The sequence below is a fragment of the Tiliqua scincoides genome, chromosome 1 (genome assembly GCF_035046505.1).
Source record: "Tiliqua scincoides isolate rTilSci1 chromosome 1, rTilSci1.hap2, whole genome shotgun sequence".
Taxonomy (NCBI): domain Eukaryota; kingdom Metazoa; phylum Chordata; class Lepidosauria; order Squamata; family Scincidae; genus Tiliqua; species Tiliqua scincoides.
In genome coordinates this window covers 208,611,584-208,635,261 of record NC_089821.1, presented here as the reverse complement: position 1 = coordinate 208,635,261, position 23,678 = coordinate 208,611,584, and the positions used below count along the sequence as shown (strand labels likewise).

General features: G+C 44.3%; 1 protein-coding gene across 1 annotated transcript in view; it reads left to right on the top strand.

Moving 5' to 3' along the window:
* Positions 1–4,064: 4,064 nt before the first annotated feature.
* MAP3K5 (mitogen-activated protein kinase kinase kinase 5) overlaps positions 4,065–23,678 on the top strand; it is a 119,521-nt gene continuing 99,907 nt past the window's right edge. Inside the window, exon 1 of the mRNA XM_066611226.1 lies at positions 4,065–4,887. Coding sequence (XP_066467323.1) covers positions 4,434–4,887 — 454 coding nt within the window. The 5' untranslated portion in view covers positions 4,065–4,433. The remainder of the gene's footprint in view (positions 4,888–23,678) is intronic.

Here is a 23,678-nt window from a genome sequence, read left to right as displayed (position 1 = left end):
TTTACAACTCACTATTATGTCACACTCTTGTTACAAGCTTCTGTTTCTAAATGTATAAAACAAAAGTTACTCCAAAAGTTCATTCTCACTTCATTCTTACAATGTTTTTACAATTCCCACCCTGGGCATAATTGTCTCCAGTTCTACATCTCCACTTACATCATCTGTTAGGGCTATGACAAGGGACCATATCCCATGAGATGTCAACAATGTGCTCGTTGTTATGTTTCAGGAAAGGAAACATTCACAGGAGACAATGTTGTGAAAAGAAAATGTTGGAAGCAAACTTCCAGGGTAAACGCTCCTCTTATTTATTCTTAATTCCTTTAAGTTTTCAAAATCAGTAAATGTAATTTAAAAATCAAGACATTTCTACTGAAAACACACACTTCAGCAAAGGCAATAAATGACGCATGTAATAAATTGAAAACATTTCACATGAGAGTTAAAAATAAAAAAAGGTCAGCATATGTACTCGGGGTGGACATTACAATGTCTTTTGCAGCCCAGTCCTAACCAATTTTCCAGTGCCAATGCAGCTGCAATGAAGCCCCAAGGTAAGGGAACAAATGTCCCCTTGCCTTGAAGAGGCCCCAGTTCTGCCCTCCCACCGCAGGATACAGCATGCATTCTGTTGGCATTGCTGCATTGGCTCTGGAAGGTTGGTTGGTTGTTGTTATATAAATACTGTTAAATAAATATATAGTCCACCCATTATTTATTTTTCACATTTTTATACCACTCTTCCTCCAAAGAGCTCAGGGTGGTGCACACAGCTGCTCCCCTCCTTTTGTCCTCACAACAAATCTGTGAGGTAGGTGAGGCTGAGAGAAAGTGACTGGCCCAAGGTCACCCAGGACCTTCATGGCTGAGAGGAGATTTGAACCTGGATCTTCCAGGTCTAAGGGCCCAATCGTATCCAACTCCCCAATGCTGGTGCAGCCACATTGTAGTCCGGAGGAAGGGGAACAAACATTCCCTAACCTGGAGGAGGCCTCCATGACTCTTCTCCTACTGAAGGATGTAGCACATGCTCTGTTGGCACAGCTGCACCAGTGCTGGAAAACTGGATAGGATTTGGCCTCAAATCCACTACCCAAACCACTACACCACCCTGGCTCTTATAGGCTGTAGATCCTCCATGATTGACCTGGAGTCTTTAGGAATCAGCACTGAACTCCAGGTGATGGCTGAAAACAATCCTGGGTATTTTAGCAATGTCTCCTGGACTTAATGACATTACATCATACTTGAAGGAAAAAAATATCCAGGAATAGCTGCAGTCAAGAGTTGGCAATGTTACAGGCAATCTGAGGCCTGGAAACATTGTTAATTTTCAAGTATGTATTCCTTTCTGTAGTATAGAGTCTGGTAACCCAATCCTGAGCTGCCTGGGGCGTGGGGCTGTAGCGGCGCTGAAAATGGCTGCATCCAGCACACTCCAGGCAGCTGCTAGTGGTTCCTCGAGAGAAGGGGACTTTCGTCCCCTTCCCCCAAGTAGCCCCGCAATGGGGCTACTCGATTCACCACTAACCCAAAGGTTGGTGGAGAATCAAGAGCCTCAGTGTTGGGCAGTGAGCCCGATATGGAGGCTCTGGATCCAGTGGAGCAAAGTTCTACCACTCCCCCTTCCCTCCCACCCTGCTTCCCCCCCCCCCCGGAACTCCCTGCCTCCTCCCCACCCTCCCTCCACTTCCCCCAACCTCGGAACACCTCCTCCCTGCCTCCCCCCACGCCTCCACTTACCTCACTGCTACTTGGCTGTTGCGATACAAGGACATCCCTCTTGCAGATACAAGGACATCTGCAAGAGGGATCTGAAGGCCTTAGGAGTGGACCTCAACAAGTGGGAAACCCTGGCCTCTGAGCGGCCCGCTTGGAGGCAGGCTGTGCAGCATGGCCTTTCCCAGTTTGAAGAGACACTTGGCCAACAGTCTGAGGCAAAGAGGCAAAGAAGGAAGGCCCATAGCCAGGGAGACAGGCCAGGGACAGACTGCACTTGCTCCCGGTGTGGAAGGGATTGTCACTCCCGAATCGGCCTTTTCAGCCACACTAGACGCTGTTCCAGAACCACCTTTCAGAGCGCGATACCATAGTCTTTCGAGACTGAAGGTTGCCAACTAGTACTTGGCTGTATGCGCAATTGCCAAGCGGCGGAACTCTGGTGCTCGCCTGGTGGTAGCCCAGTGCCAACCAGCACTGGGCTACCACCGGCAGAGCACTGGCACTAGGGCTCGCAAACATGCCTTATGGCACGTTTGCAACAATGCATGCCAGCAATGAACTGGCACGCTGAGCTCAGGATTGGGCTCACAATGGATTCACATGGGGTCGTTGTTGCTGGGCTGTTCCACTATAGACTGCAAATGGGGGGATGGCATTTCTGAATGCCTGGAGCATGTAAAAATATCCTTGCACACAGAACCTTGCATACCAGGAAGAAGGCTAGACCAGAAAACCTTTATTCAATGGGCTAATTTTCTATGTGATACAAGTTTTCACATGAAGCATTCAAGCATGCCATCCCACAGGGCCCATGTGAGGGAGGTGTAGGAGGTAAATTGTACCTGAGCCCAGGGTCAAAAAGAAGGCCCAGGAGCCAATGGAGGGCCCTGCAAAATTTCCTGCAATCTTACATTTTCAATCTCACCAGGGTGCACGAGAGAGGAATGCAGGGGCACATCATACCTGGGCCCAAGGTCAAAAAGGGGGCCCGGGAGCCAAAGGAGGGGAGGCTAGAAATTTCCTGGATTCTCAGAAAATGTTTGCATATATTATGTGAAGACCAGCATTCACATTTTGTGTAAGCCTCCATAGTTTTATATACAGTAATTTGTAGAAATTATGATCCAATGGAGAAGGGGAGTGGCCCAAAAGAAACTTTGTACTCCTTGATGAAATTTGTCATGATTTGTTGCATTTATGCAATGATGTCTGGTTCAGTGCAGACTAGGATGATCTGAATGACTCAGAGCACAATCCTATGCCTGTCTACTCAGAAGTAAGGCCTAGTGTGTTTAATGGAACTTACTTCCAGGAAAGTGTGGATAGGATTGGGCCCTCAGTCATCCAACTTTTGTTTCACAGTTTATGTATTTTAATTATGCCAATAAAGGTCTCTTGAATCTTGACAAAATTTTGGAGGCCCTGCCATCCCTTGCAGTTCGGCAAGACCCATGCCACATGATTCTCCCTATCCTTTTGCTCAGGGATACCTCTTACCTAAGGGACATTGTGACAGGAGGCTCAGAATTGACTGCGTGTCCTAGATCTGCAAAATTTCATGAAAATGTCTAGGCGGAACAGCCTAGCAGGCCTTGTGTGAAAGCAGGGGTGTGTGTGTGTGGATTCTTTAAGGCTTACTCTACACAAAGTTGTACAGAACAGACTAAACTTCACTGCATTCCAGTCTCATGCACAGTGACTTGCAAGTCAATCCTGGCTTCAGTCAGACTTAATCCACTGTTCATTTCCAGCTCCAAGCTTCTGTATAAACAAAACGCTACAGTGCCACAATGTTTGGAAGGAGAAGCAATCCCCAGAGAGACCAAGATGTGCAATGGAATGAGAATTCCTAGAAGCATTTGATTGATTCCATTTTTCCTCTCGTTTGGAGAGCAAGGTTCACTCTGCGGCCCAGCCAGAAGATCAGGGTAGAACTGCATTTAGAGTCAAGTCTGAGAAACAGCCTCCTGGAGACGTTTCAACGAGCATCTGTAGCTGTCAAGAGGGACAAGAAGAACCATATACAGTAGCCCTTTACTACTGACGGGTTGGTGGTTGAAGAAGCAGCCCTTGGGCCAAATCATGCTGCTCAGAGCGAAGCAGCAGGGGACGCTTTCCAGTCCGGGAGGGCCTTTTTTCCCCGTCAGCAGCCGCACACACGATGCCCCCTCCACCCGCAAACTTAGGCACTGCTCTGATGTTTACAAGCGCGCCGGAATGCGCAGTTCTTAGTACTACAAGGCAGGGGGCGTGGTGGAGGCGGGCGGACGGGCGGGGCTGTCGCTGGCAGCTTTGCAGGGCTTGCAACAGTAGCGCGATGCAACAAGTGGCCGGGCTGTGCTCGCCTGGCTGCTTTGCTTTCCGTTCGCTTCCCCGCTGTCCAAGGCGCCCAGGAGGAGACGGCGGTGCGCCCCGGCAGGAGGCTGCCGAAGACGGCGATCGCAGGCCACTGAGTACCTAGAGAGCGGCGGGCTCGGCGCCCACCTGGTGAGCCTGGCGCGCCCGGGGAAGGAGTGCGCAATGGTGGCAGCAGGCTCTGGAGGAAGTCGCGGGTACCTGGCCGCCGCCAGCGGCTTTGCAGCGTGAGGTCGGCGAAGGGCTGCTGGTCGGGCGCTGGCTGGCACCAGGGGCACCGCGGACAGGGGCAAGGCAGCAGCAGGAGGTGGGAGGAGATGGCATCGGCCTGAAGGGGTCCCGGGGCAGCCGGCATGAGCGACAGCAGCGAGGGGGTCATCAGCTTCTCGGTGCCCAGCCCGCCGGGCACAGCTGGCGCTGGAGGGTGCCCGGTCCCGTACGAGGATGGGCTGGGCAGGAGGGCGCCCGCGGCGGGCGAAGGGGTGGCCCGGGCTTTCCCGTGCAGTTCCGGCGCACCGCCTCCCGGCACCTTCTGGAACGAGGACAGCAGCGGCAGTGCTACCTGCCCCTCCACCGAGGCGGCGGCGGCGGCGTCCCGGGCCAAAGGCGGCGGCGGCAGCACCCGGAGGACTACGGTGGCGTACGTGATCAACGAGGCCAGCCCGGGGCTGCTGCAGGCGGCGGAGAGCGGGGCCCTGCAGAGTCTGCGGGAAGCCTGCGAGACGGTCGGCGCCGACCTGCAGACGCTGCACTTCGGCAAGCTGGACTTCGGGGAGACGACGGTGCTGGACCGCTTCTACAACGCCGGTGAGTCGCTGGCTTACCGCCCAAGCCTGTGCATGTCTACTCAGAAGTAAGTCCCATTATGGTCAATGGGGCTTACTCCCAGGGAAGTGTGAATACATTGCAACCTTAGAGCCCAATCCTGTGCATGGCTACTCAGAAGTAAGTCCCATTGTGGTCAATGGGTCTTACTCCCAGGAAAGTGTGGATAGAATTGCAGTTCAGGTCCCAGAGGAAAGAGGTCTCTGGACACGAAATAGTTCACCCTCAATACACTGCACACGCTCCCTTTCAGGGTGGTAAGGGGGGGTGGAAGAATGGAAGGAGTCCTCTCTCTTCTTCCCCCTCTCTTCCCAGTACCTGCTTATGGACAAAGTGGAGGTGGGGATTCTCCATGCACAACATTTAGAGGTTACGCTGTGCATGCACCTTCACATTTTTGTGTACATGACTGTATGTTGCAACATAGGGCCAGGATCCCTTGAAAAGTGCAGAGAGCACAGAGTTTGTGTGCATCCAGTGTAACATACAAATAACTACATGTGCAAAGGTTGACAACCACCTTTGTGTGCACACTTACATGTTGTTGACCATCACCTGTGAATAAAATGTGCTGCTTGTTGTGGGTGAATCATTCTGATATACAGAGTGAGATCAAGCCATGATGGTTTAATGCTTTTTTTGCACTTTGGACAGCTGAAATTCAAACATCCTACATGTGTTTGCAGTGCAGTTGTAAAATATTTTCACTCACTCTGTGGTAGCAAACTTTGGATTTCTACTGCAGGTTCACTCACATGGCCAGTCTCAGCTCGCTGACAAATATACCAGTACATGATGCATGTGTTTGTCACATGCATATCTAAGGAGTACACACAAAATACTTCACAGTAATTTGGGAGCTCTAATGTAGATTCAATTAAAAATAGCTCCCTTCCACTTCTTATTCTGCACATGCACAAATAATGAAAAATAGTGTGAAAACTCCCTTATGTTGACTAGATTGTAGCACATCAGACTAACTCTTCTATTTTATATACCATAATAACGCAATCTTCATATTCCAAATTAAAGCATCTTGAAGCACATGTCTGAAAGTTAATTAAAAAGTGTGTATTGAGAATTTCCTCTTTTCCTTTTCTGACTGTTTTTCACTAAACCACTGGAGGAGTTGGACGTATCAGCTGTTTTGTGTGTTCATCAAATCACCAAACGTATTTTGAGTCAGTGTGGCAAATAATGAAGTAAGAAATGTCCAGGTCTTGTCAGCTTGGAAATTTAACCTTTAACCTAATCTCAGTAGAGTCTGGGCTGGTTGTATTTACACAATAAAATGAGTAAATGCACTCTATAAATGCTCTCTGAACATGTTTTAAAAGCACACTGCACTTTTCAAAGGTGTTCTCACCATTGCATGTTATAGGGGTATGTCTTGGCTTTGGGGCCTAAGCTCTGATTAAGCTGCTCTAGAAATCCTCCAGTATGCCTGAGCAGGCAGAGTGCGCCAATGCTAACTGATTTTCATACCTTTTATGTAAACCCACGCTAGTCCTCAAGAAAACTGATGGTGTATGAATTTGCATCTGTCATGAGATACTTATTTTAGAAGATCAAGTAATTATCCTGTTCTGAGTGTTTTGTCACATCTTGTTTTGTTTCTTGTTCCCTTGGTTCTAAAGACAGTAATCAGCTAATTTATTCTGCAGCTGTGCCAGGAAGGAGTGCCTTAGGGCTTATGACAAAGGTGAATAGGTGTTTTTAGTGGCAGGTCCTTTTGGCAGGAAGTCCCTGGAAATAAGTACCTCACTCCTGGTCTGTCATGCCAAGGGCTTTCCTGGGAGCATAATGCTTTATTCAGAATTAATTCTGGCAAGTTTCTATTACTGTTCTCACTGTGACGTGACTTCTAGCTGATTTGCCTGACACTGTCTAATTGTTGTGTTGAGCAGATCTGAGTGTTGTCATATGTGGTGTTGAGACCATTTCTGGAATAGCTTCATCACTTACATGGCTTGCCCAATTGTCTCTGTTTTCTTCACTGCTTCAGGAAATATTATTCCGTCACAATCCGAACCCTACAACAGCCAAATCCCAGGCATTTCACAAGCTCAAGGCCAAATCCTAACCAGGGGAAACACCACTCTACTACCACATACACCAGCACACAGGCTATCCCACTGGCACTGCCCCTTCAACCAGTGGGCACTACATGGAAACCAGTGCAGCAGCTGGAGAGCTGTGTGCCACAGACTGATCGCCAGTGCAATCCTGTCTGCAGCAGAGTGGAGATGATAGTTGATGGGGCAGAATGAGGCTGAGTCAGATCCCGAACCCTCTTCCTGTGCTGGACACACCCCAGTGACAGCAAAGCACTATGTCAAAGGAATCCCATAGGGAGCTATGCAGTATCTGGATCAGGTGTGTAAGTGCTACACTTCTCACCCCCCCTCAACCAGCCTTTCCTTCATGACAGAGCATAGTATCCACTGGACATAGTGTTGGTGCCCCTGCACTCGCAGTGCACAATCTTAACCAACTTTCTAGCACTGACACAGCTATGCCAGGGGCATGTGCTGCATCCCACAGTTGGGTGGCAGTCATGGAGGCCTCCTTAAGGTAATGTTTGTTCCCATACCTCAGAGTTGCATTGCCCTTATGTCAGTGCTGGAAAGTTGGTTAGGATTGCGGCCTCAGTGTGGTGTCCACGTAGGATTGGGTTGTCATGTACCAGATTAGTCATATAACTCTATCCTTTTTACTCAAAACATACACACAATGTTTATATACACACACACACACACACACACACACAAGAAACAATCTATTCTTTTTCTCTTTAGCAACTATGATTATTCAAACAAATAGGAATAACTGTCCTGTGTTAAAAGATCTAGTTAACATCTGCCCAAATTAAAATACATATATTTCTGACATCTCGTCTATCGGAATTACCTCAGAGATAATTATTTAACTTTACATGATCATATGAACAAGCTGTTATCTGGCAATAGGATGGAGGTATGGATATGGCCATTTTCCTGTCACCACAATGTAGTGTAAAGGAACAATGCTATCACAGTAATTGTAAGTGTGGCTGGCACGCTGCTGTTTATATGATAAAGCACTACAAAGCTTAGTGACAACAATAGTTACCCTCACCAGTGATGAGGGAATACTAATGATCTCTATATAAAGAAATGTGGTGCTGTCACATGTTATTCTACAGGTGATATAAACTTCTGGAAGAGAAAATATAAGATAATTTTCACTGTTGGAATGGAGGGTTAAGAAGAGTAGCACAAGTGTAACTGAAGCAGAGGAAAAATACATTTTGAGCAGTGGGAGGGGTTTTCAATAGTCTCCCCCCAAATTAATCTGCATTTCCAGCTTGAAGCTTCCCAGTATAAAAGAAGTTGAGTTTAAGATTTAGAGTAGTGGTTCCCAACCTTAGAAGCTCGCCGACCACTGAGGCAATAATCAGAATTGTCGTGTACTGTGTGTGGCTGGGGATGGTCTCCACCCTCTCTGGTGGTCTCCCAAGCACCTCCTCATGGACTATTAAAAAGGATGGACAGTGGATCACCCACAGCTGACACTTCAGTGCTTGTGACCAGACCGCTCTTTGGTGGTCCATAGAAGCTTGCTTGCTCTGCAAGACACTGGAAGTGATCAAAGGTGATTGTTTTTCTCAGGACCTCACAGACTACTTCTTAGGGTCTCATGGACCACAGGTTGGGAACACATGATTTAGAGGGGGAAAAAGGAATAAAAGTACATGGCAATGAATACATGTTGCTTATTGTCCACCAGCAAGACTTGTTTAAATTTTTCCAAAGAAGTTGTATTTCAAATGCAAATTTTTAGAAAATCAGAATTCAGATTCTGAAATTTTGCCAAATTTTGTACATGAATAAGATTTTGTTTTGGCTCTAGTGCAAGGAAAACTTCCTGATTCATTGGAAGTGAGTTGGCCCTATGCGTTTAGATCTTTGTGTGTATTAGTGCCCCCATATAAGCACCAGAGTTGCAATTGTGTTAACTGGCTTTAACCTCGCCTTATATTTCTGTCTTTGTAAATTCAGAGGCAAATTAATCTACCATTGTGTTTCTAGTTTAACAAAATTGGGACAACACAGAGAATCACATAGTATATCCACTAGTGGATCCACTGTTATGAGATTTTTTGTTTTTCCCCAATATTTTGCTTGGAACAGGAAGCACTGTGTTCAAATTCTAATGGGTTTACTGGAGTCTGCTTCCTATCTATAAAATTTGAATGATAACTCTTAGCAAATGGGTCTGGTTATAATATAAATTGCATAGAGAATCATAAAGACTGCTCAATATTTAAAATTGACTTATGAGACCTTATGATGACCACTTAGAAAGATGTTCAAGTGCGAGAAAATAAATTATGTCAGACTATTTGTTGTCCTGTAACATTGGGGTTTTTGAATTCTATGAATACAAAGAGTGCAAACATGCATCTTAGAGAAAAGAGAAATCAGAACCAAGAAATGAGTTAAAAGTGAAAAGCTTAAACACATGATATCCACTTGCTCAAAAAGGATAAAAAATTCAAAAATGCTTCATACAGTGTTGTTATTCCAAAATTTGCTACTCCACTTTTTGAAGAAAATTCGACTGAAAACTGTATTGTTTGTGTCATGTATATATTAGCATATATACAAAACGTGATTTTTTTTGATGTAAGGGCAGCCCAGTCCTGAGCTGCGCAGAGTGTGGGGCTGCCACGGCAGTGAAACAACTACTGCGGCATCCAGCGCGCCCTGGGCCACTGTCGCCGCCTCTTCAGGAGAAGGGGACTTTTGTCCCCTTCCCCCAAGTAAAGGAAGGAGCCCTGCAATTGGACTACTTGATTCTGCAGCAGCTCTGGAGCTGCCACAGACTGCTCCGTGTGGCCCGACACCAGGCTCAGGATCCGGTGGAGCAGACCTCCACCCGTCCCGCTGCCTCCCTCCCCACTCTCAATAAGGCTTGCAAACATGCCTTACAGCATGTTTGCGACAGTGCGTGCCAGCGGTAAGGCAGTGTGCACAGGCTCAGGACCAGGTCCTCACTTTTTGTTTTTGAACATGCATTCAGTGTGTTTTTGCCAGATAATTTGTTTCCCAGATCTAGGGCCCAGTCCTTTTCCCCCTCCCCACTATTGAGACTAGCATTCTGATGGAGTTTTGCTTTATAGTCATTGTAAATGACCTTAGAGAAGTACGCATAACTACTTTCATCCCTCCAGATGGAAAGGCTGTAGAGCAGGGGTGCTCACACTTTTTTGGCTCGAGAGCTACTTTGAAACCCCGCAAGGCCCAGAGATCTACCAGAGTTTTTTTTACAATGTTCGTGCCATCATAACATATAACATTTATGTGTACAATGTATGTTGGTGTACCTTGAGCCCCACTGAGTATAACAGGACTTACTCCTGAGTAGACATGCCTAGGATTAGGCTGTGAGGCTGCAATCCTAGCCACACTTACCTGGGAGTAAGCCCCATTGAGTACAATGGGCCTTACTCCCGGCGTTTCCTCCCAGAGGCACCTGAAGGGGGGGTCAGCACTCCGCGATCTACTCATTTTGCCTAGCGATCTATCGGTAGATCGCGATCCACCTATTGAGCACCCCTGCTGTAGAGGCATTGTGTGCAGTGGCAGGAACTAGAGCTGCTGCGCCGCCATCAGTAAATTGTGGGGCAGAGAGGGGGAGGAATGGCATGATGGAGTTGTGGATCTGGCGGAAATATTTTATGTTGGAACCTATCCCCTCCTTTTAGAGGCTGCCTGCCTCTTTCTTCTCCTCAGACTTGTGCCAGCTAATGAGCTTTCACAGGTCCAAGGAGACCCATTGGTAGTTGAAGGGTCTTTGGAGGGATAAGGGAAAATAATTTCCCTTTCCCCTCCGGAGTTTCCTGATCCAGCCCCCCTCTCCTGCTGGATGCAGCCCACGCCTTTTTGGCATGGCTTAATCAGCGCAGGGGGGAAGGTTCAAAGGTCCATCTCATATCCATTCTATTTTACTGTGACAGGCTACTAATTGTGAGTGAGGCTTGTCCAAAGCTATGGTGGAAAATTGAATTAGCATATTAATTTCCAGATAGGATATTATTTTTTTCTTTCTTTAAATGATTCAGAGTCTGCCTTTTCTTCAGAAAGGACTAAATGATTGTGGCATTCAAATACAACAGAGAAGAAAAATCAGTAAAGTGCAAAAACAGGAACAAAATGCAAAGTGCAATAACTGTTAAAAATTATAAAGAATAGTGTGATAGAAAACATTAAAACAAAATATGAATGTGAACCTTCAGTGAACCTTAGGCCTTGGCCATCACAATGGAAGTTTATGCAGCTTTGCTGGTTAGCTGGATGATAGTCCATGTAAGGCCACCAGTGTTCTACCCAGTAACTGGGAAGCAGCCAGTGATCCCACCTGATAATGGGGATAGGGACAAGTAGGAGGGAGGTGCTTGGTGGTGATGCCAGCTCTCACCTGTTCTTGGCTGGGTGGCACAATGGATTGGAGACACCTGGCCAAGCAGGGGGTGGAGCTAGGTCCAGTCCATAAGAGAGCCTTGAGGCTGGTTCCAGTGGGAGGGAAGGTTGTTGATAGTTGAAGGGTGCAGGGCAAAGGCCAGGCACAAAAGTATGGGTGCTAGAGGAAAAAATAGAAACAACTTGCTTTTGGACTAACCATAGTTTCTCATTACAGGTTGAGTCTCATTATTCATGAGGGTTCTGTTCCCAGAACTCCCTTGGATGGCAAAAATTGCATTAAAGTAAATCCATTTAAAAAACAATGTCCTTTTGCTCAGCAATGTAAAAACAGCCTTTTTGACCTTTGTGATGTAAAACAGACATTAGGCAGACAATCCATCAGTCAGTCTTCCCAGGTGCTTAGAAAGGCTTCACAGGTGCTTAGAAAGGAGCCAGTGACCCCTCCCTTCACCAGTGCAAAGTGATTATCTTTCTTTCACATGGTAAGGGAGGAGGGGTTGCTGCCTTGGAGTGAAGCTGAAGCTACCTAGAGAGAGAATTATGATGGATTGTCAATTGGCTGCCCTCTCTTGCATTAACAAGGCTATTGTTAAATGACTGTTTTCCTTTAACATAAAGGGTCCTCATCAATTTGAGAAAGAAAAATCCATGGATAATTAGGTTATACCTGTAATTGCTTGCATGACTGTCTCTCTACAACAGTAAGAAAAGCAGTTTTTGAAACTGTGATTTTAAAGCAGGGGTGTCCAAACTTTTTGGCTGGAAGGCTACATCATCTCTCTGACACTATGTTGGGGGCTGGGAAAAAAGAATTAATTTATATTTCAAATTTGAATAAATTTAAATAAGTGAATATGTTAGAGATGGAACTTATATGAATGAATGAAGGTCTTGCAATAACTCAATGCCTATAAAAGGCCTTGGACAAAGCAAGGTCAACCTTTCCTTTGCTGCTGCTGTTGCATCACAGATGTGAAACAGCAAGCAGCGGAGGGAGCCCTTGTCCCACAGCGTAATCAAGAGGTTGAACAGTTGACCATCATGCTGAGAGCAGTTGCATCAGGCCAGTGCAGGCTCCAGCAAGTCTCTGGAGGACCAGAGGCTCATTGGAGACTGGGGGCTCCCCATGGGCCGGATTGGGAGTCCTCGAGGGCTGCAAGTGGCCCTAGGGCCAGAGTTTGGGTACCCTGTTTTAAAGGGATGCATTTTTCCCCTTCTCCAGGGATCAGCACATTCCTTCTCATTTGCAGTGACCATTCGTGTTGAATCATATCCGTGTATAAAACATCTGTGTATAACAAGATTGGACCTGGATGTCCAAATTTATGTCTGGGAAATTGTGGTTAATCCTAATCGTCATTTACTAAACTGTAGTTTGTGGTTTGAAAAATGTAGTTTGATTTCTCGGTTAATAATAAACCATAGTTCAACTCATTAAATACGCTACCAATTGTGGATCATGAGTTTTGAAGTTGTTTTTCCTTTGCGGCAAAAGCACGTTTTCAGTTGCTTTACCAGCACAGCTTCAGTTCACTGAACAATGCTCAAGATTTGGATTCAAAAGTGATTTCCTTTCAGAACCTAAGATTTGAGTAGAACATCAAAGTAGCAGCTGCCACAAGTATCTGTTGCTTGTCCCCATCATAGTTTAAAAGAAAGAGTGCATGGAAGGGCAATTACACAGCACTAACAGAGATTCTGAATGGCAAAGCCCCTTCTGATCTCCTAATTATGGTACTGTGTGATAATCTGTGGCACATTCATTCTAGATGCTGCTGTGGTCTGCCTTATGTTTAACTAGTAGAGAGGAAAGATTGCCTGGCTATATGGCGATCCCAGCAGTTCTGTTGTCTGTGGCAGAAGGGTGCTGCCTTTGCTAAACTGGAACATTTGCACATGTGTGTGGATAGAGTGTATAGCAGTAAATAACGTTTTTTATAAGCATGAACTAAAAGGCATAAGGAAGCATAAGGAGATTAATTTCATTCAGTGAGTCACAACACATAAACTCTTATTTTTTCCTGAGTCAGAATCACCAGACTATGCTATTTAATTGATGTGCATTTTGCACCATATTCCCATCATGATTGTTTAGCTATAAAAATGTTGTCCTGACTTCATCTGTTGATTTCTGACTCAGAGGGATTAATTCCTGTTACATAAACTATTATGCTACCCAGTGCATTGAAACATGCTGTTATGATTCTTACAGTGAAATCCTGTGCATATCTCCTCGAAAACAGTCCCATAGGACTTACTTCCAAGTAAATGGATAAAAGATTGCAGTTTTAGTTCAGGGTTACTGGCCCTGTGCCTGAAGGGTGCTTTTTCCCCATTATTTATTTGTAATATTTGGATGCTATTTTTCAACCACATTGATTCTCGAAGTATTTTAATAGCTTATGAGCCAGGAGAAGTTGGATAGACAGCTATATCTGCAACTGTGATAAATTCTTGTAAGAAAAAAGTATTTTTCTCTTATGGTAGATATTGGGAAATATAAAAGTACTAGTTAGCAGCTTTGAAGAATGGGATGTCTAGCTGGCCTAGCATAATTACCTTACACACTGCTCCAGGTAAATGTCGTGGTTGAAATTATATTAATGGACAGCATGAGAAAACTGGGCACTGTGGAGGCTCTGCAAAGTTGCAAAAGCAGAATGTGCCAGTTTGCTTAGGCATTAATTCCTTAGTTTCATTCCTGAGCTTGTACTGGAAATGACTGTATCATCTTACATACAGTAAAGCAGGCTTACACTTTTGGTGGCCTACAAATTCTATTGCCAGCCATTGGCTGAGTTCCTGTGATATCATGGAATGTAAGGGAATATTTTTGAGTATTCTGACTTCTTGGTAAGAGGGAAGGGATGATCATACACTTAAAACTGGTGCAACGAACAGAGAACAAAGTGGTAGTGTGGTCTAGCTTGCAGTCATGAAGAATTACCAGGAGGTCACTAGTGCTAGTGCATGGGGGCATGGGAAGGCAGTGGACTTGAGGACTGAGAAGACAAGCAGATATGGTATCTAAAGGAAGAAGAGAAGAGCAAGAAGAAGGTTGAAAGTGACCTTTGAGAAGAACAGATGATATTGGGGTTATGCAAAGGAGAGGCCAAGGGGACAACTGAAGAAAATTTTTAGTTAGGGTGTTGTGCACTGTTGAGGAGGATTTGTGGAAGAATGGGATCCAGGATATGTTAGTGGTAGGGTCAGCACTAATATATTGATTCAAAATGTCATGTATTGATTCAAAATTATTGGCCAAACCTTTTGATTACAAGCCTCCTGTGCAAATTGCTTTTTATTAGTCATTTCTAATCAGTTTAAATGCCTGTTTTTGTTCAGGACTGGTAGTGGGAATAGAGCTGGATATGTAGCTGCCATAACACTGCGCTGAAGTCACTCTTCTTACCTGAAACATGCGCACGCGCGCGCACACAGAGAGAGAGAGAGAGGCATTACAGTTGTCTGTCTCAGCCGAGTGATACTGCACATCTATAAGCACTTCGTGTATACCAATGTGTATAGTGTGGCATTATTTCATTTACTAGTTATTACGCGTAATTTCATACCGCAAACTCATGTAAATTGACTGCTGTCCCTTGATCCATTATGTTAATTTGATGATGCTGGAAATTTGGAGTGAGCTACTTTCTCATGCCCGCACCATGCATGTTTTGCTGTAGATTGGAAAGATCTGCACACAAGGGCATATGGAGTGAAAGAAACAGTGAAACTATTTCTTTCTAAATTCCAAGGATGCTTTTCTGATAGTGTCTTGCTTACCTTAGGAGCCACAACATTCCAAGGGTTTTTCTTTGGACACAGTATGAGCCAGAACATAGCTTACAAAACTATTCATATCTTATTTTAGGATTTTTCTGGAATTTATTATGAAGTCTTCAGGTTACACAATGTCTTCATTACTGTTTATGAAATAAATAGTTGCTCTATAAAGGATTTTTACTTAGTTAACAGCTGACAGAGTGATTTCTACACTCTACCCTCATATAAAAATACATGCCTCCTACATCATCTGCCATTTAGAGTAGGAAAAAAATAGTTCCAGCATTATAATCATTGCCAGTTATTTAAGTGACCATTAGGGAGTTGAAGTTTTACTTTTTCAGTTTTAATTCTGCTTGTTTCAATTAAAGGAAGTTTCTCTCTCTGCTCCGTGCCACACTGCAGACATTTGCAGTGCAGTGTACACTGGATGAGCTGGAGTTTGCTCAAATGTTGCTTTGTTCCCCCCCCCCCCAACTATTTGGATGGGGTTTGTTCCTAAGTAGATGAAAAGGACTTTCTTCTAATGCTTGGAGTCATGCCTAGTGTGTCTACACTGTCATAATAAGCTTTGATTATTGAGTCACTGGCAGAAAGAGCATTTTTGCTGTCTTTGTTTAGGTTGACAAATCTGAAAAGACACCATAAAAAAAAAAATTCTGAACACTGCATTACATTGGTTTTGGAATTTTCCTGTAATACCAATTCGTATTTTATTTTCTTTTTTTCCTGCATATTCCTCCAAGAATGTTTCTCTGTTGAGTAAACAAAAATATTTTCTGCAATTGGCCCTTGGCTTCCATTGCTGGGAGACACTAATGTGATAGAATCTGCAATGACTTTTCAAAAGATTGCAATAGTGATGGATTCCCACACTCAGTTTAATGATAATCTGCAATAACTGCAGTCCAGTGAATATTGTAATCTGTGAAATTGCCTCTAGCATATAAATAATACGTTTCTCATTTTTTAATTGGTTGTGTAAACCAGTTTTTCTTCCCCTTAATTCTCTTAAATGACAGATGAATTTGTTTTTGTTGTAATGATCATGAGAATTGCTCTTGTCATAAACTCTGTTGCACATGTTCAGCAATTACCGATGCACCTGTTGGCCAAGTATGGTGTAAATCAGTGGTTCCCCAACTGTGAACTGTGGTTCTTCAGGGAGCTGCTTAAACCAGCCAGGGGAGCCATGGAATCCTCTCAAAAAAACCCACCACCCAATACAATGTATAGGATTGTAGCCATAATGGGGAGCAACAGCCAGTGACCCAGTAGGTCAAGGGAGCCGCCAGTCAAAAAAGTTTGAGAACCACTGGTATAAGTAGTTGCATGATCTGACTGCAGCTTATTTGATGGCTGCAGTATTGGCCATAGAATTGGTAGCAGGCTTGATGTCAGCATTCTACTTGGTTGGCAAAGTGAGTGTGGTAGCAGGCTTGGCGGCCATAAAAGGGGAGTGGCAGACTTGGGCTAGGGCTTGGGGGGTACAAGTCCAGGGAGGCAGTGCTGCTCCCTGACACACTCAAAGGTATCGGTTTTGGAACTCCACTAACTTAAATGTAATGATGTACTGGTAATTGCAAAATGTCTTATGAGTTATGACATGTTAAGGTATAATGTAACATGAGCTTCAGTGGGCTGGAACTTCCTTCATCAGATACTTCATACTGATGTTACTTAGTATTCAAGGTTCCTGTGAATATTGATGTTGCTTAGCCAGATTCCTACATGGTGAGAAAATGGTTGAGAGATCATTATGGAGCCACAGTGTGGAACAGAAATGAGCTTACTGCAAAAGAGGCAAATGATGTTGTAGAAGGTTAATTTAGGCCCTCAATTTGGTCAAGCAAATGCTTAACTGAAAAATTAACATCTGGATGAAAATGTACCTATCAATGTGAAAATCTTATGGTTTCAGGTGTAGATTTATGCATTTTTTTCTTTTTTGGCAAATTCTACTTTTCTGTGACTGCCTTATCAGGTACAACTTTTCCAAGTACCGCTGCCAACAGAGATGGTTTCTGTGCACAGATATGGGCAATGTGTCCCACAGTTGTTCCTACAGCAAGAATCAAACTTCTCTGTTTTACTGTGCTGCAGTTTCACTACACACACACCCTTCTTCACCAAGCCATGCTTCTTTTGTTGAGTTGGTATGCTGCATAACCCAGTGGTGTAGCTAGGGGGGTGCAAAACGCTGGGTTTTTCAGGTGCCTGAACACCCATGTAAAATGGTCCCTTCCCTGTGCTGCCATAGCCATACTGGGCAGCGGGAACAACATGGAGGCATCTCCATGTTGATCTTCCTGCCCCAATGGCTTTGAAGGTAAGGATGAGGGGCTGTTTCACACAGGCATTCAGGTGCCTGGAACAACTTAGTGTTTTGACCTCCCCTCTAGCTACAACATTGGTAGAGCCATAACATGCCATGAGTGCACTGACCTCCAAGCATCTTCATTTCCAATGTGGTCAGACTTTACAGAGCAGTGTCATGTGAGTCCCTGTGCCATCACCAAGGCAGTAGTGAAGAGAAGCTACCTTGGAAAACTTCTTTCACTGTACAGGGAAGGGCTTCCTCAGGTCCTTTCATAAGGATGTTTGCAACAGCCATAATAAGACCCTGCATTCGGAACGCTAGTTCTGGTGTTGGGGAAGGGGGAATAGGATTGGGCCATCTGAATTGCATCCTTAAACAGAAATAGGCAAATATATGAATTATTTTTATAGTTATGGATTAAGATTCATGACATTAGAATCTTAATTAATTTATAATTTTATATCCTACTTTCCTGCTTCACAGGCAGCTTACAACATTTTAAAAGTACAACCCAATATAATAAATAGCCTTCTCATACCTGTGTAACCTTGTCATTTTGTTCTTCCTTCCCCTCAAGGCAGATTATAAGTAGTATCTTGGAATGTGGAAATCCTATAGAGAACAGCATTGGCCTGTTACAGCAGCCTTCCTGCCTTTCCAGGGAATACTTCAGATATGTGTGCCCTGAGGAGAAGGAAGAAGAGCTTCCCAGGCTGGAGGGAGCTCACAACATGGATAAATACATAAAATTTAGAATTCTAAGAGAATCCTCTTGAGAATCCTAAGAGAGCCACAAAGGTAGACTAAGACCCAGGAAACGGATTTGAATTCATACTTAACTCTACAGAGAAGTCAGTATACGTTCCTCATGTGTAAGATGGACATTTTAGCTCAAAGAATTACTCTGATCAATGTAAATAAAAGTTCTAAAGCAGTATGTGCAAATATGTGTACAAAAGACTTAATCCAAGCTGTAACTCTTCTGCAGTATCATTTAGACAGCACTGTCAAACCAGCTTACAGTAATGGTGAAGATTTGGAACAAATGCCCAAATCAAACTTTATGTCCATCAAAACTTGCTAATAGTGCTAAGTCCCACTAGAGGGGCTTACTTCCAGGTGAGTGACCATGAGATTGCAGCCTGGGTGGCTCTGGGTTTGGCAAGCCACTTATCAACTTGTTAATTCTCCCTGCAAGATGGCCATAATACCTAACCCTTTGTAAGAACAGAGCATGTATAGGAAGCACCTAAGAAATCTGAAATGTTCTGCAAATGTGAAATGTGTTGTTACAGTATTTTATATATGTGTATCTTTCTCCCTATCCTGAGCCAGTTGAATGAATGGAATTGCACAAGACTACTAATATTAATCTACTGGGTTAATTGAGGTAGTACAAATAATACAAATTATTTGCAAAATAATATATAGTGTATTAATTAAAAAAAATATGAAGAGACTTGTTGAGGTTTCCCCAGCTAAATTAATCACTTTGTTGCAAAACCGAAATAATAAGAACAAAGTCACTGCTGCCACAAGCTACAGCTACCTGGCACTGCCAATAAGAAATGAAAGCAAACTCGTTTATCATGTTTGTTTAATCTAGTTTTACGAAGTAGGACAGCCTTCCTGCAGAGTGTTAAGAATTTAATTCAGATGACTCATATCCGCTTTTTGTTGTGGAGCAGAAGTGCAATTTAACCTAACTTAATTACTAGTTAGATAATTTTAGACTAATACCACACAACTGGGTTTTTACCACACTGACAATTTCACACTTGTGTGTTCCTTGCTTGTAATTTATGTTCTTATATCAGTAGAAGATAATTTTGAATACTGTGGTACACTGAAAGGTAGCACTAGGAAGAAATCTAGCATGTCTCTGCACCCCTGACTTTCCAACACACTATTGGGTCACTTTTAAATGCTTAACCACACACCTTCACACTACACTGCCACCAGGATGGATTTAAGGCTCCATTCCAGTCTTTTTCCCAGCCCAGGATCTTGCCACAAGCTGCCAGCAGTGGGTTAGTTGTGGAGGAGCAGGGAGAAAGCACTGGATATTTGATGTCCCCTACTGATAGCTCCTCTTGCATGCCCACTGCCATGAAGTGAGTATGCACACTTCCTGCAGCCACTTCCTGATTCCGAACAGTGGCTGAAGCGCATCCATACTCATGGCAGTGGCTGCAGCAGTTTTTGGACATAACTGTAGCTGTCGCTGTGAGTGCTCATGTGTTCCAGTCGTTTCCTGAGTCATAACTCAGTCTTTGTGCTCTGCATAACAGTTTATCAATCTGGCTGCCACACCCCTTCCTCCTCCTTTGGAGGCTTTCGAGCTAAAGGTCCAAGGTGACCCATTGCGGAGCAGGAGGCTTATGGAGGGGTAAGGGAATAAGTTGTTTGTCTCTGTAAACCGCTTTGTGAACTTTTTGTTGAAAAGCAGTATATAAATACTGTTAATAATAAATAAATAATGAATAAAGTGAGAGAGGTTCATTTCCTGGGTTTCAAGGCCACATTCACCAACTCTAGATTTTATAGGGTGAAATAATCAGGTTAAAATCTACGTAAGAACATAAGAAAAGCCCCACTGGATCAGACAATAGGCCCATCTAGTCCAGCATCCTGTATCCCACAGCAGCCCACCAAACGCCCCAGGGAGCACACCAGATAACAAGAGACCTCATCCTGGTGCCCTCCCTTGCATCTGACATAGCCCATTTCTAAAATCAGGAGGTTGCACATGTACACCATGGCTTGTAACCCATAATGGATTTTTCCTCCAGAAACTTGTCCAATCCCCTTTTAAAGGTGTCCAGGCCAGATGCCATCACCACATCATGTGGCAAGGAATTCCACAGACCAATCACACGCTGAATAAATAAATATTTTCTTTTGTCTGTTCTAACTCTCCCAACACTCAATTTTAGTGAATATCCCCTGGTTCTGGTGTTATGTGAGAGTGTAAAGAGCATCTCTCTATCCAATCTGTCCATCCCCTGCATAATTTTGTATGTCTCAATCATGTCCCCCCTCAGGCGCCTCTTTTCTAGGCTGAAGAGGCCCAAACGCGATAGCCTTTCCTCATAAGGAAGGTGCCCCAGCCCAGTAATCATCTTAGTTGCTCTCTTTTGCACCTTTTCCATTTTCACTATGTCTTTTTTGAGATGTGGTGACCAGAACTGGATGCAATACTCCAGATGTGGCCTTACCATCAATTTGTACAATGGCATTATAATATTAGCCATTTTGTTCTGAATACCTTTTCTAATGATCCCAAGCATAGAATTGGCCTTCTTCACTGCCACCGCGCATTGGGTCGACACTTTAATCGAGCTGTCTACCACCACCCCAAGATATCTCTCTTGATCTGTCACAGACAGCTCAGAACCTATTAGCCTATATGTGAAGTTTTGATTTGTTGCCCCAATGTGCATGACTTTACACTTACTGACATTGAAGCGCGTCTGCCATTTTGCTGCCCATTCTGCCAGTTTGGAGAGATCCTTCTGAAGCTCCTCATAATCACTTCTGGTCTTCACCTTTCGGAAGTTTAGTGTTGTCTGCAAAGTTAGCCAGCTCACTGCTCACCCCTGTCTCCAGGTCATTTATGAAGAGGTTGAAAAGCACCGGTCCCAGGACAGATCCTTGGGGCACACACTTTTCACCTCTCTCCATTGTGAAAATTGCCCATTGCCACCCACTCTCTGTTTCCTGGTCTTCAACCAGTTGTCAGTCCATGAGAGGACCTGTCCTCTAATTCCCTGACTGTGGAGTTTTCTTAGTAGCCTTTGGTGAAGGACCGTGTCAAACGCCTTCTGAAAGTCCAGATATATAATGTCCACAGGTTCTCCCGCATCCACATGTCTGTTGACTTTTTCAAAGAATTCTATGGTGAATGTGGCCCTGAAACCCAAGCAATGAACCTTTCAGTAATTATAGTTCTGGCCACGGAAGCCTTAGTTCCTGTGTCAAGGAATGAATGTTCCCTTACCTGGAGAAGACCTCCATGACTCTGCAGGATTTGGGATACACTCCAGTGACACTACTGCATTGGTGAGGTGGGGTTTAGTTAAGATTGGACTGTAAGTCATCTTTAGTAAAAGTTCTTTTCTCTTGACTATTGGCCCTTAAATTCTTGTCCCTTTCTTTGATGTGATAATATAATGTAAATGAATGAGCAATAGCACTCCGAATATGAAATGGGGAATTAATGGGTCTGCCAGAAACAGACAGAACCTGACTGAAGCTGCCCTCAGACATTCATTCTCCTTGGAACAGGTGTATCCAGGTGCAACATTCTGTAGTCATATGTAAGCGGAGCACATGAACAGCCCTAAAATATTGAATTGAACAGCCTATATTGGACAGACTGGGACTTCGACAATTACATTTAACTCAGAAGAATCACCCCAATTTATGTCCAAAAACAGATGGGAGGGCTACACAGAGTATACAGAACACTGAAATACTGTGGCTGTTTGACCAAAATACTGTTTGGCTCCTCTGTTATCTCAATTCTTTGTAAAAATGAAGTGAGCTATTGATGTTTGTTCTGGAAAAAGATAGCGAATGTGGAAGCAACAATGGATAAAGAAAATAGTTTCACTGGGCCAGGGCCCACTAAAGTTTCGCAATAGAGGATCCTACTTTCACTGCTGTGGTAATGAAATGTGAGTTAAAACAATCTTAGAAATCTTAACCAGTCTCGTTTTGTCTGTGTTTAGGGAGACAGCCTTCAGGTTTGGGGAGGTTAAAGTTATTTATGAGTCTGATCTGTGGGCAGGGTTGAGATTTCACATTTTTAATCTGAGAAATTTTCTGAGAAACTTAACAGGCCACAAAATCCTTGCTTTCCACAATTTACGAAACCAGAGTTTGGGCCCAATCCGATCCAACTTTCCAGAGCTGATGCAGCTATGCTAATGGATGTGTGCACACTGTGTCGGGGGGGGGGGTGTGAGTAGTCACAGAGGCCTCAAACAAATGTTCCCTTACCTCAGGGTTGCATTGTGACTGCATCAGCTCTGGAAAGTTGGATCGGATTGGGCCCTCAGGCTTATTGTGAGGTAGTATACTATAATACTTCACATTCAGATTCTCGTACCATGTTTTCCAAACAGTCAAAGTGTCAGGACAAGATTCTCTTCCCCTTGAAGCATCCATTTCAATACAAAAGGCTAAAACATGGGAGCGTTCGTAATTAGGAAGACCATCTTCTGTCTTTCATCCTGCATGGAGAGAGGGTCCGGCTGCTCATATGCTGCATTGGAAAGGTAAACAGTATCTAAGACCTGAGCCATAATGAGGTAAGACCTAAAGTAGTGTGGAAGGGAGTTTGAGTGAGTCCCATGACAATTCTGGCTGTCTCCTTTCTCTTTGGTCTGAAGGTAGGCAACAAGCCCTTCCGCATAGTCCAGTGAGGAGGCCATGAGCCACAGGCAGGTATTATGTTTGTGTTTACAGGAGAAGGAGCTAACAGACAACTAATACACATCCAGGACAGCTGTTTTGCATAGTTGCAAAACTTGGGCTGGGGGAAAACAGACTCACTAAATGGTGGTAACTTGTCTGACTACCTTCCAATGAGAGGTGAGACAGCCTGAGTTACCAGGTGATCTCTGTAAGGTTGTTTCCCCTTCTGCCAGAATGTTAAAATTTTAGCTGAATGTACAATGAAAAAACCCAAACAAATGAACAGACTGAAAAAAACAGTTGTCTTCAGTTGCATTCATTCCTTTGATAGTGAACTACCTGATGTGTGACAATTTTTTTTTTCACCTTCCAACTTTCCTACTATTGATTAAAATGTCATTCACACACTGAGGCCCCAATCCTCAGTGTTCCAGCAATGCACAATTGTTTATGGCTGCCACAAATGGCAACATGCCATTTTGTGCAACCGAGTCGCCGTCACAAGTGGCCTCACAACTCCTGGTGCCAGTAAGTCAGTGCAGGGGATAGGCAGAATTGGGCAGGGAGGGGAAGGACAATGCAGAGACCAGAATGGGGAGCAGGTAGATTGTGGCCAGACAGGGGACAGTATCAGTGGCGGCAGCAGTGCAGATATCCTATCCCCCTTCCTGTTCTTGATCTACCTTCGCAGTTCCACTTGGAATTTTACCAGCTAAATTGCTGGTGCTGGTCTGAGTAGACCCATTTGGGAGGTGAAGGCATACCCCCATGCAAAGGAG